This window comes from Zonotrichia albicollis, chromosome 18, assembly GCF_047830755.1.
Source record: "Zonotrichia albicollis isolate bZonAlb1 chromosome 18, bZonAlb1.hap1, whole genome shotgun sequence".
NCBI lineage: Eukaryota > Metazoa > Chordata > Aves > Passeriformes > Passerellidae > Zonotrichia > Zonotrichia albicollis.
The window spans coordinates 10,306,628-10,322,192 of record NC_133836.1 but is presented as its reverse complement, the minus strand read 5'-3'; the positions used below and the strand labels follow the sequence as shown (position 1 = coordinate 10,322,192).

Genomic DNA, 15,565 nt, shown 5'->3' with positions numbered 1-15,565 from the left:
CTTTACCTCATAGACAGTATCTGCCTTCAAAAACAGTGTTAAAAATCCCACAGCAACCCTTCTGTGAGAGAAAGTGCAGAGTTCTTTCAGCAAAGGTCCTGAAACTAAAGAATACTGATCCTGAACTGATCCTTCTCTGCTGTGAATTAACTACAACTTTAGGCTTGTATTTGCAATTAATTTACAAATTGTTTTCTGTTACTTATCTGTTTTTAATCATTAAGAACATATGTAAGAGTAGCTGGACATCATCCTGATATTAAGTGATTTTTTTTTTAAGGAAATACATATTCCAATCAACAATCTATATTTCAAAGTTATGTTTATGTTGCATAAGTATCAGCATTATGTTATGTTTTTTATTATAACCAATTAAAGAGAAGAAATTAATAAATCTGTGATACTGACATACATTTTAAATGTTCTGGAGCTTGTAAATTCCAGTAGGCTGAAACTGCTTACTAGAGAACCTATTTAATTAGTGTATTTTCCTCATTTATCTCATTCTAATGCACTTGGAGCTACAGTACACGAGCAGCATCTGCTTCATGGAATTTCTTCTCACTTCCCTGCTCGGGAGCAGCCTCAGGATGGCTCTTCAGGGAGCTGCTACCAAAGCCCGCGCCTGTACTTGGGATTTGGCAGCTGACGGGGACAGATTCTTTATTTTGAATATTTTATTTTTTTGTCTATTAACGCTGGTCTGGTGGGTAGCTCCAGCGAGGAATGTTGAGTTCAAGGCGGGCAGTGAAGGCTGTGGCAGCCTAGAGGGAGCCAGAGCCTCCAGCCGTGACTCGCGGTGCCCCGGCACTGAGGGCGGCAGCGGCTGTCACGCCGCAGGCAGGCAGGGTTAACGCCGGCTCGGGAGCGGGGAGCCTGCACTGCAGGGGTTGCAATGTTTGTTCCCAGTCCTTCAATCCTCAGCAGCCCTTCAGCTACGGGAGATCCATACTGGATCCATGGTAACGGTTTTAGCACACGCCACTTCCATCAGCTGGTGACAATGGGCTGTTCTAGCTGCGGGCTGAGGAGCTGTCTCCCCTTTGCTGAGCTCAGAGTTGCAGTGAGTGGGGAGCCGAGTGATGAAATTAAATAAATAAATGTTAGGAAATGTGATTTAATGAGGTAGGGATTGCACAGCAGGGCTTCTGCATTCATTCCTTTCCCACACGTAGCCAAGCCAGCAGGTAGCTCGGGTGCTGCACAGCACCGACAAGAACTTGTCCTTTTGTTCCTCAGGTTAATTAAACTGAAGCAAGCACGAGAAAATCATCTGAAATTAAAACAACTGCTTAGCAAGTTAAGTGGTACCAATTTAGAAATTATAGTAAGAAATACATTGTAATTCCTGCTATTTATACCTCTCTTCAGAGCTGATTGTATCAGAGCCAGACTGCAGTGGTGTCCCGGCAAGAGTTCCAGATCTTAAGCAAGCTCGTTTAGAGAAATAAAATCAATCTTCTTTTCCTACAGACCACTGAGCTTTTAGTAGCTATAGTTTATTAGAACCTTCCAGGAGAAAGACCAGTTTGCTGTTGATTAGAAACCCATGCTGGGAAGATCCTTGTTAGTGTTAAAGGGTAAGATATATCCCTTAGCTGACTAGCACAAGATCAGGCGTCTTTCTCAGGTAGTGTCACTAATTGGACAGGTTGGAGACATTTTCCTTTTCAAGATGAATCAGAATTGACAGGCTGCTGGCTGTATTACAGTAATGATTTTCTTAGCCTGGTGCTTTGATTTTATTATTTATGTGTTTAAAAAACCCAACATCCTCACCTGAAAAAAACCCAAACCCAGAATCTCTAAGACCCAAGCTAAATCTCAGTTTGATCAGTGTGGGAGATGCTGTGCCTGCAGAGTGGTAGCCATGTTGGCAGCTCAGGGGTTAATCTCTTGTTGCTGTAATACGCTTTGAGAGCAGCAGCTCAGTCTGCTTGTGTTAGCAAGATTAAAAGCAGGAGCTGCAGTGCCATTGCAAGCACTGAATGAGTGGGACTGTTGCAGAGTGAACTGTAGCTGAATTTTATCTTTTCTTCTTGCTTTTTTTTCCACCAGCTCCTCCCCCCTTCGTTCCTACTCTCAAGTCTGATGATGACACCTCAAATTTTGATGAACCAGAGAAGAATTCGCGGGTTTTATCCTCTACGCGCCAGTTGAACCCAGCAGGATTCTCGGGGGAAGATTTGCCGTTTGTGGGGTTTTCATTCATCAAGGCTTTGGGGATACTCAGACCAGAGTAAGTAGGAATTATTGCTCAGGTGGATAGGACTGCTGGAAAAATGGGTAGGTTTGTTGCAGAGAGGATGGTGTGTGTGTGAGAGGGAAAGCTGTTTTAACTGACCTGTACTCTGCTGTAGGGAAGCTGCCAGATTTGGGCTTTATCTGTTGCTACTGTGTCTTGTGCATGTCCTACTGTTCTCTGATTATTTCTGGGATGAGGGGGAGGAAATGGGATAGAAAGATTCATTTTAAACCAGTTATTATTAAAACTGTAGTTCAAATAGTTTGAATTAGTTGTTGCTGTTTAGCAGGGAGCAGGAGGTGATTGCATTTCTGGTACTGCAGATCCCTGCAAGGAGGAGAATACTGAGGAGTTCCGAGATGGAAAAAGGGGATGCTGTTATTTTATTGGGTCACAGAGTGGGCACCAAGTGCTGGGAATGTGTAAGGCAGAATCAGTGATCCATAGAAAAGGAGTTCCACTAACCTGGGGATGTGCAGTGATGGGTCAGTGAGCAGGGAAGGAGCTGCATGGCAGCTGGCTCTGTGCTGCTGGGCCAAGTTAAATAGGAGGACTGGACATTGCTGTGCTGTGTGCTCAGACACTGGAGATTCAGATCAAATATGCAGTGGCCATGTGTGTGGGGGGATGTAAAGACCTCAGAGAAATGATTTTCAATGGAAAGAAAACATGATTTCCAAGAGAAGGGAGTCAGAGAAAAAGAAGAATACAAGTAGTCTGATATAAACCATTTGGTGTGGTGGGTGGTTGGTTTCTGATGACAGAGCTGTTGAAAAAGTATTAGTGCAGTGTGTTAAGTTGGGAAGTCCTTAGCTCAGGACCAGGAGGCCTCTCAGGAACGCAGTGGCTTTGGCTGGGTTAGTGACTCAATGCACTGTGTTTTCATGTCAACCCTCATTCCCTGCTGCTGGTTTGCTCCCTTCTGGGACTTCATTGTCAATCTGTCTTAATTGAGTTTCATTTTATGTCATATTGGTGATAGCTGCTCTGCAGTAAGCTTGTCACCGAATTTGGTGATACTGTTGACATCTTTGATCTTGCTCACACTGTGAATCAAGGTTATATGATGGTTATGCCAGAAATAAAAGGGGAATTTTGCCTTTCCCTCCTCAGCAGAGTTGCTTTTATGGCAAAAGAGGAAGGAAGGGAGAGGATATAAAACCCCAGAAAGTGTTCTTTTGGTGAAATAATCTAATATTGTTAGCAGGATAGAATGTTAGATCTGTAGATACCTGGGGTTAAAAATCCATCTTAATTTATGAGTGCGATAACTTGGGCTGTTCTCTTGTCTGCCTGGAGAGCTGCAATCCAGGTACCAGGTCTGTGTGGCCATTCAGGTGACAGTCAGGAAAGCCTCAACAGTGACCATATATGTGTGGTACAAACATGTATGTGATTGGGCCCAGGACTGGAACTGAAGAGGAGCATGGGGTGAAGTCTCAGAACAGTGGTGTAACTGAGCTGGAGCAGATGCACTGAGGGGCTTTCTCTGTGGAGCTGCTACCAAAAATGCATATGGAAGTTACATTTGAATTTTGGGAATAGGTGAGAAGAGGTATAACAAATGAATCTAGAGATTAACGTCCTCTGCAGGAATTTTGACTGAAATAAAATTTCTGTTTGGTGTGGCCTGTGTTTTCTTAAACTGGAACAGAAAATCATCTTATATATAATTTTCTCCTGAATAATAATAGTTTCTTTTTCTTGAGTGAGATCTCGATAAATGCACTTATTTTTAGCAGTAAATACTTGCCTTGTGTTCTAAGGTAATTTAAGTATGGCAAAGCCCTTATGGAGACTTTAAAATACCTGTATTTAAAAAATGCAGTGATTAGTTTATTCTCAATACCACTGCAAATGGGTCACAAAGATAAATCCTTACTTATAAAATATTGTCTGGTGTGTGTTTTACTTGAGGAAACAGAATACTGTGTGTCTGCATTGCCCTGAAAATCAAATTCTTAGATGATGAATAATAAAGTGTGGAGGGGGTTTATCTGCTGTGAATCTTGGGATGCCTTCTCTGGAAGGTCCTAAGTCATGAAGTTTATCAGTCCAGAATTTTTTTAAAAAAACCTTTTCCTGTGAAAGTCTCTCCTTGTGGTTGCTAAGTGATGCAGATCTATTTTCCTGTCTGCAGCACGAACCCTCTAGTGCTGCTTACTGTAAGGCCAGGCAACTGCAGAGTGCTGGTGACGAGCTCCTTGAAACTTTCAGCACTTTCAGAGACTCTGAAGGTCAGGGTTATCCTTTGCCCTTGTCCACTGGACAGTAAGATTCTGGGTATTTGGGTATTTCAAATACTTCAGAGAAAAGGCAGCTAAAAAAGGACAGAAGAAGGAAAACAGAAGTTCTCTCTTCCACTCTCCCAATGACTTTGGGCTAGAAGGGTTTTCCTTCTTTAAGTCACTTAGACCTGTTGCCAGAAATGACACGGTTGGTGTGTGGTTCAGAAGGGTCCATTGGATTACAGTGCTCTGTCTGCTGCCCCATACCATGAGATTTGAGAGGAATTTGTGTTCCTCTAACAAATGTGAGACTTATCAAAAATGCAAAAGACACAGCAATAATGTGTCATCGGAAGCAATCAGGAGAAATCAAGGGCATTGTTGAAGTTGTGGGCTGCTTAAAGTGTTCCAGCTAAATCTGCTCTTAGGAGAGCTGGGCTGAGGCTGCAGAGAAGGACCAGCTAACTCCTTCTGTCATCATGGCCTCTGAATTCTGGATGTGGGGGAGAAAAGCCTGTCTGGCTGCAAATCTGGCTGCTGGTTTGGCTGCAAGCGTGTGACTGTGACAAGATAAGAGGCAACCAAGAGTTTAATTCCATTAAAAGCCAGCCCCACCTTACTTCCTGTCCCTAACCATGGCTGATCTCCAGTGCTTAGAACAAGTGACAGAAACCCTTAGCTGCCAAAAATATGCATCAAGTGGTGGAAGAAAATTGTTCTTGTCTTTTGTAGGTGACTAGAAGAAAACATAAGATAAATATGTTATAAATCCAGGGCTAACCAAGTATACCAAACTGCCTAATAAAAATAAATACCTAATAAAATTAGTGCTGAATAAAAATAAAGACCAAATAAAATATATCAAAATACCTAATAAAAAAATAAGTGCCTAATTAAAAATAGTTTATTATGCAGAATTTTGCCTGTCTATGTTCTCTCTCTAAGGTCCTAAGAAATGGTGTTTTCTCAAGATTTCTGGGGTTTTGTTTTCTGGGTTTTTTTTGGGTTACTGGGGTTGAGGTTTTTTTAATTAAAAAATTTGGTATGGATTCGTGACTGTCATTATAAAATACTGAGTTAAAATGGGCCATTCCTGCAAAAAGAAGGATTTCTACTGATTTCTTCCAACAGTTTGTTGGGTTCTGGTAAGCTCTTTCACCAAAGATAGATGAAAGAGGAAGCACAGGATGAGCATACCAAAAATATGCTTTGCTTCAGCAAGCTCTATTCACAGATTGATGGTATCACTGTTTGTTTTTGGTTGGTTTTTTTTAGGCCTGAGCAAGCATTTACGAGGGGGTGGAAGGTACAGATGAGTATAATGCTAAAAAGAATAGAGCATGAGGGATGGGGGATGAGATTATCAGCATGTTGTGTGGGGGCCAGGATTAGGACAGATGGTGCCCATCCTTGTGAGAAGGAAGCACAGGTGAGTTGGGGGTTTAGGACAGTGGCAGAAAAGGACACAGGAAGTTACAAAGTGGGATGGGATGCACAAGTTGGACACCAAGAATCAGCTTGGAGCTTTTCCCATGGCAATGCTTTCTTCTTCATCTCAGCCACATTAGGACTGGAGGAGCTTTTACACAAGCAGCCCCATTTCTGCTCGTTCTGCTGGTTGAGGCTGCTGCTGATGTAGCTGTGAAATCACTAGTCAGCTCTAAGTTAACTTGGCTTTTAGTCATGCAGGCTCTGCTTCTCTGGAAAGTAAATTGGCACAGCCAGTGCTAGGAGGGCTTGGTACTCTAGACTTGGATTTGGGTTTTTTTTTTAATATTGCCTTTTTTTTTTGTTGATGGAGCTGGTTACCTTTTGTTAATCATTTTTTTCACACTTGAGAGGAAACAGCAGAAACTGCTCTGTTGTGCTAAGAGAATTGATCCAGATGCAGCAGTTAATTAAATGAAATACTCTGAGATGGTCCCATCCTGAATGATAGCTTTACATCATAGCTTTTGATGTTGGATTGTGTGGGTTTAATTTCTGCAATGATGCTGACTGAGGAAGAACATAAGTGCCCCAGAAATGTGGGTATTTTCCACCTTGTCATGCTCTGTTGAGAGCTTCTATCACCATGACAAGGCTTATTAGATTAGCCAGTATTCCATTTCTCTTGATTTCCTCTGTCTGCCCCTTTCTGATACTTTGAAGGTTGTATGGATGTTCAGGAAGTTGTTCTAATACAATTTGTACACAGGAAAGAATTACTGGGAGAGCATGTCTCCTAAAAACTGTGTGTCCAGTGCTAACTGACAGGCAGCTTCCCTTGGGGATCAGATGTACAGTTTCCATGGCAGGAAAATCACCGTGTCACCAGCGCGTATATTTTTAAGGAATTTCTTCCTCACTTTGGACAGGGATGGGGAAGAAAGATTGGAGTTGTGTCTGCAGCCTTGTCTCCTGTTACAAAGCCAACCCCAGCCCTGAGGAGCAGCTCCCTCTGCAGTCTCCTCATGAAATCCAAGCTTGGGCAATCTCCTGTGCCCTTCCCATCCCATCCCACCCGAACCTTTTGCAGAACTCCACATTTCCTTCCCTGAATCCCTCCTGTTCCTGCCTGCCTTGCAGTGCCTGGGGATGCTCTCAGCTGGTTCACCATGAGAAGTTTCTGAAATGCAAAATGGTGCCTGTAATATTAGGCTCTGATTCTTTTAATAGCAAAATAAAATAAACAAGCAAAAATGACAAATAAAATGAGCTCCTTTGGGGAGGTGGAATAGAAGGCACAAATAACTCCAGCCAGTTCTCACAGAGCTGGTTTTTTCTTAGGTAATGCCTCAGATCTGAAAAGAATAGAAGTAAAAAAGTGATGGTTAAGGTTGAAACTATAATAGTAAAAAAAGATTGCTTTAGCCAATACAGTTCAGACCTGTAAAACTAAATTTTTATTAAAAGAAGATTTTCAGATTTGTCTCAGTACATATTTGCAGCTATTTACATATATTTGATTAACATTTGAAAGCAGATTCCTTAGTGTCTTTTTTAGCTAATGTGAGCTTTAATTTGTATTTTTAGACTGCTTTTCTCAACTATTCATTTTTAGCCTTGTTTGTACACCCAGCTGTTATGGGATTTAATATGCATCTTTCTCAGATGGTTGCTTTTTCTCTGTAGGAGTATAGACACGCTTTATAAATTGATTTTTAAATATGGTAATTTGACGGATCAGATTGATTGGACCAGGGCTAAAGGAATGCTGTATAGAAGCATTAATTTTAAACTTTTTTTTAGTAAGTCCTGATCATATCTCTATCATTGACATGCAGGATTCTTTTTTTCTAAGTTTTTCCATATCAGGTTTCTGAAGAGATATATTAATACCTGACCTTTCAAGGCAGCATTGGTGGATTTTGCTGTGTTTGTTTGCTGATATTAAACCAGCCTTTCCTAATCACTGCTGGAGGTGCTGGTGCTGAAGATCTGTTTGATCCAGAAATGTTGCTGCATTTTTGTAAAAATCCATGTATATCTTTCTGTGCCTCTGCTGCATATCCAGTTGGATTAAGGAGTAGATTTTTCCTCAGAAAATGGTGGTGATGGAATGAAACTTTCCTTGGTGTTGAGAGGAGCCTGTGCTGCTGTGTGTGGGTGTCTGGCTCTGTGCAGAGAGCTGCTCAAAGCTCCTTTCTCTCCGTGGGGATAACTGGCTGCACACCAAACTGTGGCCAGGAGAAGCAGAAAGCAACGTGTGGGCAGCCTGTGTGATCTTTTATTAGCACCTTCATTGTACTGCTGCTTTTCATCTATCACTTAACACTGCTTCCATCATTAACTGCTCCAGTCTCTAGTCTGAATCATTTTATGCAAGGGAGAATGTGATTTTTAAAATTGTGTTTTGATGTGTGTACTTAATTTTTTGGTTGCAGGTTGCATATTTAAGGCTTTGCAAAGCACTAAAAATATGCTCCTAAACATCAGGTGGCTTCCTATCCTCTTCTAAAATAAATTTAGACTAACAGGAATGGCAAACTCCTTAAATGCTGAGTCCCAATTAGACAGAAAGCTTAAGAACAAGTAAATATTTTCCCCTGGCTTCTGAAGTCAGATTGTTTTGAACCGTGCAGTTGTGTCTCAGGAAAAAAAGATTACTTCTAAGTGGAACTCTGAAGTTCTGCAGTGTGACTAATCATATTGATATTGATTGGGTTTGTAGGGATCATATGAATTGGGTTAGGGAAGTTTCAATTTTGATTCACAGAATGTAACTAAGGATATTAAACTCTTCTTCCTGTGGTGCAGATTATGACATGTTGAAGTTTGTAGGGCTTTTATACTTGGATGATAATTTAAAAACCTGTTTAAAAATAAAGTACCAAATAAAAAGCATTTCTCTGAAAATTTGTTATCTTTCCAAATGGTTATGTTGACTTTATGCTCTGTTTTTGTTGCACCTATAAATCCCTACAAATCATGCAAAACTGCTGCTGTGATTTATTGTTTTGCACTTTGACACAGCCACTGATGGAAAATATGAATATTGTAACTAGAAGTACACGTGGATTATTTAATAATGGTGTACTGTCATTAGCTTTTATGGTACCTTTGATCTGCAATGATGGCTGTTAGGCTGTGATTGCTGCACAATCACATTTCTTTTATCCTGGAATAAGTAAGTACCCAATGACTTTACAGGGGTTGCATAAATCAGATTTCTGTACCTTTTACCCATATTCATGTGCTGTTTGGCTTTGCTCTTTTAGATCTGTTTTTTCAAGTGTGGATTCCCCAGCCAAGGTCAGCTCCATGGAAAAGACACTTCTTCTCAAGAGCAAAGAGCTCCAAGACGCGCAGGACAAGTGTCACAAGGTATTTATTCATGCGATTGGCCACACCCATTGCTCCAGGAATCTGCAACCACTGTATGTCCGGGGATCTGTCAGATGCTGCTGATCATCCAGACTCGTGGTGGGCAAAGTGCTTTTCCTTCAGAGAGGTGGCTTCCTGTCCAGTACAAAGGGAGATGAATTTAGGCCATGCTGTTGCTGTAGATACTTTTAACTTAACAAGAAGCGGCTCTGGATTTTAAACAGTGCTTTTGTCAGCGTGCCACAGACGACTGCTGCTTCCTGCAGGCCCTGCCTCTTCATCAGCCACACATTACAGCAGTACTGTTCTGAGGGCTCTTCCTCACTCATCAGCTCCTGCTTATATAACTGTTGTCACGTCACTGCTTTATGGTGAACGTCTTGTAACAGTTGCTGTGCTCCAATAAAGGGAACCTGGTGGAGTCTTTTAACACTTACTGCTTGTTTTGAGACTTTTATGAGAGTTCCATTACTTTTCTCCCTGCTCGGTTCTGGATTTGACCATTTGCTCCTGACAAGGAGATGGGGGGAAACCATCTTCTGGTCCAGCATGGATTTGGGATAAGGTTAAAGTGACCCATCTCTGCAAGTCAGGTGAAAAATGATTGTGTCTTCTTTGCTAACTGGGGTTCGAAGAATGACTGAATATGAACAAGCAGCTTGAATGAATGGGGTGACTTAGACTTACTACTTTGTCCTTAAGAAGAACTGTGCATTCCTGGAGCAGAGACAATGGTATCGGAATTTAAACACCATTTGGAGAAACATAGCTAGAAGTCTCTTGGAGACAAATTCCTTGCAAAGAGAGCTCTGAAAGTAGCAGTTAACAAAGCTTTTGAAGCCCTCCTTTATAACCTCTTGATATTTATTGCAGATGGAGCAGGAAATGACGCGGTTGCACCGGAGAGTGTCAGAGGTGGAGGCTGTACTTAGCCAAAAGGAGGTGGAACTGAAAGCCTCTGAGACCCAGCGATCCCTCCTGGAGCAGGACCTGGCCACCTATATCACAGAATGCAGTGTGAGCCCTTACCCCAGTCCTTTCAGCTCTGAAGGCCTGAAATCTGGTGGTCTTTGTCTTTCTCTTCCATCATGCTTTCAGTGGGGTACTTGATGGAGAGAAAATACTATGTGAGAGGATATCTGTTGAACATGGAGCCCTGAAGTGTTTGCACAAGCTTGATTGGTAGTTTTATTCAGATGTTGTTTCATGGTCATGTGCTTAGATCATGCAGGAGTGACTACTGTCCTGGTCTTGCTGAAACTCTTTGTGATGTTTGTCTCACTGGCTGTGCTAGAACATGCCTGGTTTGTGCTTCTGGAAGGTTTCTTAGCTGGAAGAGGATGGGGCCTAATCAGAGCCTAGACAGAAATCTTCAAGAACAAATAGGATTAGGAAGCAGTGGTGTTGCCTCCATCTGTGGTGTCCTGAGTTCAGACCCATCCTGTTCCCCAGCACAGTGTCAGGGAAGATCTAGGGCAGGTGCTATTTTTCAGGTAGAATATAAAAATGAGGCTGTAAAGCCATGTCTTCAGAGATCATTTTTCATGAGAGCTGGAATGTCTGCCCAGTTGTCACTGGCAATATTCCAGTGAGGATATTTTCATTCTAGTTGATAGTCTCTGTATTTTCAGTTAGATACACAATTATGTTTCCTCTCTTGTACCAAGAGCAAAAAGGCAGCTAATACTCTGTTCCAGAGAATTGAAAACCATTTCTGATGTCTTGGTTTGTTGGGAAGGACATCTTAAAATGGGGCCAAGTGATTTTCCTATACTGAATGCTACTAGGCAAAGGAAGAAAATTCAGTTTGTATCTTCCTGTTGATGAATAACACTCAGTTAATAGGAGCACCACTCCACTGGTGACTCCAAATTTGGAGGTAAGGCATGTGGTGAGATACACTCAGCTCTTCTGTTCCTTACAGAAATTTAACAATGATTAAAGCATTTGACTCACTTAACAGCAACAAGAAAAATGTAAGTAACATGAAGTTGAAGGATTGTATCTAGGTTGTGAATTAATAGTGCTGGATAAAATATAGATAAATGCTGTCAATAATGGATGCCTTTTGTGATCTGTGTTTGGTTTTTGTCTCTAAACCTGATGTGAGGAAGTGGAGATTTGAACGAAGATTTAAGTTGAGTAAACAGTGTTTGTAAAATGGGCTGCTTCTGTTCAGATAGGAGCAGCCCTGGCCATGAATTTCATTAGGATTCCATCATTGGTGCCTCCATTTTTCTGACGCCTCACTGCAGTCAAGGAGGCATTTGTGTAACTAAAGATCTTCATTATACAACCATTTGAGAAACCAAAGCCTATGTATTGAACATTTTGCTTTCTGCAGAGCTTAAAGCGCAGCCTGGAGCAGGCACGGATGGAGGTGTCTCAGGAAGATGATAAGGCACTGCAGCTACTTCATGATATCAGAGAGCAAAGCCGAAAACTGCAAGAGATCAAAGAACAGGTATTCCTGCTTCTTTGGGGAGCAGAGTGGCTGCCCACAAATAGGCATTCTTGGCACATCCTAGCTCTGGTGCCAGGATTGCGCTCGGTGTTGATAGGCTGTGATAACTCCCAAGCTGTGTGATTTCACAGGGGTTCCTGAACAATACAGCAAGCTGCAAAATTCCACTTGTGTGTTTTGCAAGTAAGCACAAACTCCAGACTTCACCGTTCTCTTTTCCTAGTCCTGAAAGTACTTCATCTATACAATCAGTTTAGGAGAAAGTTCCAATGCTTTAGTGACATGCTGCAGTAGAAATGACCTATCCATTTTAAATGTCACAAGTTAATGAATATTCACCTGGGAGAGAGCTGAGCTAACCTGAATTGTGTTGGTCTTTTTAAAAATTTTTCTTCTTTATCTTACTGTTTAAAATGCTTAATTGCGTTTCAAAATAGAATGTGTATTGCCTATTTTTTTCCTGATTTGATCTGTTTGCAAAGTAGAAATTAATAATTTTCTTTTCCACCCAAAGAATGTTGAAAGTTCACTAATTCACATAGTTGCCCTTAAGTAAAAAAAGGTCAAAATTAAATGAAAACATTGTGACAAATGTGGCCATTGCAAGGGAGAACCCACTCCGTTTTATGAATTAACAGCAACATACTGCATTGAGAAAAAGGAACTGAAATTTGCTATAGCATTCAAACAATTCTTTGTAATTATCTGTTGGTTTTCATCTTCAAAGCACTTTACAAACATTAACTGACTCATTTCAAAGTCTCTGAGACAAGGAAGCCCTGAAACCTTGGTAATAATTCTGCAGACATGAGTAGCTCTTATATAAAAAGTAATGAAATGCAAACCCAACCCTCTGGATGTAGCTGTCCTCCACAGACTTCCCCAGCATTCTTCTGGGTGGTTGTTTTATGTAATACAAGGGATCTAAAGCTCCCTGCTCTCTCTTCTGGTGCTTTGCTAGCAAAGTTGCTTTAAATGCTGAAACGGGGAACATTTTTGATTTTAAATATCCACAGATTCTTTAGCAGTACAGTCAAATGTAACAGAGGAAACATAATGCAAGTAATTTTTAATCAAACACTTTGTCCCAGAATCTCTTAATTTGGCTTGTGAAGATTCACAATGACATAAAGAGGCTGCTTAGTTCAACAAATGAGTCCTGCAGACTTTCATGTCTGTGGTGGCCTTCTGAGCTCCCTGAAACACGTGTGCAAGAACCTTGCAACCAAAAATGCTGAGAGATTTGTGCTGACTCATGTCAGCAGGTGGATTTTGGCCATTAAAGACTTGGACCATAATTTTTAAGTCAGAGGGAACTGGGAGTTGGAAGAGCCCCTTAGAGCTTTGCTGTTGGAAACCTGAGGCTTGAGAGAGAATGAGTCAAATCAACAGCAAATCAGGATCTTCAAAACCCAATAATTAGGCATTTGATGTTTTCAGGGTGAGGCTGTAGGTTCAATTTAACCTCAGGTGCTTGGATAGAAGAGCATGGTGGGTTTGTGGGTTTTTTTGTTTGCTTGGGGTGTGTGTTTGGTTTTTGTTTTGTTTTGTTTTTTTGTTTTAACTAAACCTGTGCTCTGGTCGTTATTTGATGAAGAGCCGTACTAACAGACAAACTTGCAACAAATCAGAATCTGTATTTTTCTGAAAGCCTCACTCATCTGTGTAGTTCCCTGATGTGATTTGCTTCAGATATATGCCCTGAGCTTGTCTAGTAATCTGTGCTTAAATATCTCTTGGTATTTTAGAACTCTGAGCAATGCATATCCCGGAGGATTGTTCTGTGTTGCCTTGAGTGCTGTGGCCTGTTCCTCTGATCTATCTCGGGGCTTATTCAAAGACAATCTTGCAAATGTGATGAAACAAGAAAACCTGAAATATTACTAATTATCTCCTCTTCTTTCTTCTTTTCTCCCTCCCCATTTTCCTCCCTTCCCAAATGCTCATTGTAACAGTGGCAACTATTGTCATACCTTTAATTCTTTGGTCAAGTGTTCGCTGATATAAAAGCCCAGTATTTTAGGTAGTCTAAACAAATTATGATTTCTGAGCAGAACATTTATTCTTTCAAACCATTCTGCCTTTTTTGTTCACAGATGTATTTGTATAAAAAGAATATTTGAGTTAACACATGCTTAGTTATTAGGAAAAAAGATCTAATTTTTTTCCAGCAAGAAAATAAGATTATCCTTGCATAGGACACAAACTGGGAAGAGTAGGTCCCTGTCTGGCTTACGAAGTGGAGAACCAGTTTTGGGATTACAAGCCAAGGAGCCATTCTTTGCTCCCTGTAAGGACAGTGAAGCAATCTGCTAAAGGCCTGGCTTCTTTCACTGTCTGCACAAGCTCTCCGTGCTGGAGGAGGAGGGGCTGCCATCAGGGTCAGTGCTCACAGGCTCTCACCCAGCTGAAGGCGCTGCCAGTCTGGAGGGAGCGATGACAAACCTGCTTCTGTCACGAGACAGTTACTCTTCTCAATATGGGGGTAGTCAGGCATACTGTAAGATATTAAAATGGAAAGAGAGATAGACTCCCCCACTGTCAGTCCTTCACAATCTTTGTTCCTAACTCTTGATGTGCATGTTTTCTACTTGTTCTCAGCTTCGTAAGAAATACTTCAGTTTTGGAGAGGGATTTTTTTGGTTTTTTTTTTTTCTTTAGAATAATTTCATGAAATGCATACTTGCAGGACTTAATAAATGCTAAACATAATTAAATTCTTGTCTTTCAGTGAAGATGTGAAGCAATCTCTCAAGCTAGTCTCAGTTTGAGTTCCCAGTCTCATTGAGAGAGTCAATTCAAATGTTCTTTTCTTCTCCCACCTTCCCCTTCCAAATGCCCTGTCTTGTAGTCTCCTACATGGGGAATCTTTATTTCTCCTTGTATAGGCAAATATCTTCCATGAGCAATGTGAGTTTTAGATAGTTTTTCTAAGATAATGTTTGATTTTAGGTTGTCTCCCATACTGAGCAATGTGATTCTTTTTATCTCTGTCAAGAGAAATCCGATGGCTGCAAGCCACAGTGTGCTACCCCTCTGCTTCTCCTTCTTTCCTTTTACCCAAGCTGTGCAGATCTGTGATAACTGTCATGTTATCAGCCTGAGAAAATAGATCTTGAGGGAGCATCTGGGCATTTAGTAGAGACACCAACTCAAAGGCACATTTCTGTTTCAGAAATTAGAAATGTAAGTAATTTTTATCATTTGTATGTAGATGTATTTATGTGTTCCTGCACTCTCAAAAAGTCAATGTTTTGATTTGGAGGTATTGAGTTGAAAGTGGCAAGACTCAAACCAGAACACCATGATTTTAGTTATTTTAGTTAGTTTTTACTATTTTATTTTGTACTTTACCTTCCCTCTACGTACTCTTAAGTGCATCTCTTGCCTGCAGTCAGTATTCTGGAATCTGCTGCTCCAAGCATTTCCCCTGTTGCCTCTAACCTGTAACCCCTTCTCCTTCCCTTGCACCCCAACCACAGGAATACCAAGCTCAGGTGGAAGAGATGAGGCTGATGATGAACCAGCTGGAGGAGGATCTGATCTCGGCCCGCAGGCGCAGCGATCTCTACGAGTCGGAGCTGAGGGAGTCCCGCCTGGCAGCCGAGGAGTTCAAACGCAAAGCTGCCGAGTGCCACAACAAACTGCAAAAGGTAGTTTAGGCTCCATGGGTGTGAAGGTCCGCCTGACATGAACGGGTGATGAATGATTTTTGAGTGCAAAAATAACCAACATAGGCACAGGGGTTTTGCAGCAGCAAATCAACAAGATGCAATTTATTGATAATAACTACAGCTAAATATGAGTTTGGTTAGAGGATCT

General features: G+C 41.3%; 1 protein-coding gene across 3 annotated transcripts in view; it reads left to right on the top strand.

Annotated features, from left to right (window-relative positions):
- The window catches only part of CIT (citron rho-interacting serine/threonine kinase), a 69,804-nt gene that overhangs the window by 12,162 nt on the left and 42,077 nt on the right, over positions 1-15,565 (top strand). The window contains exons 9-13 of one of the 3 annotated variants that reach the window (XM_026797166.2): positions 2,059-2,239; positions 9,174-9,279; positions 10,153-10,296; positions 11,624-11,743; positions 15,226-15,396. In XM_026797166.2, the coding sequence (XP_026652967.2) occupies positions 2,059-2,239; positions 9,174-9,279; positions 10,153-10,296; positions 11,624-11,743; positions 15,226-15,396 (722 nt within the window). Of the gene's footprint in view, positions 1-1,906; positions 2,240-9,173; positions 9,280-10,152; positions 10,297-11,623; positions 11,744-15,225; positions 15,397-15,565 lie in introns of those variants that run through there. The other 2 variants (XM_026797164.2, XM_026797165.2) reach the window with 2 other exon arrangements.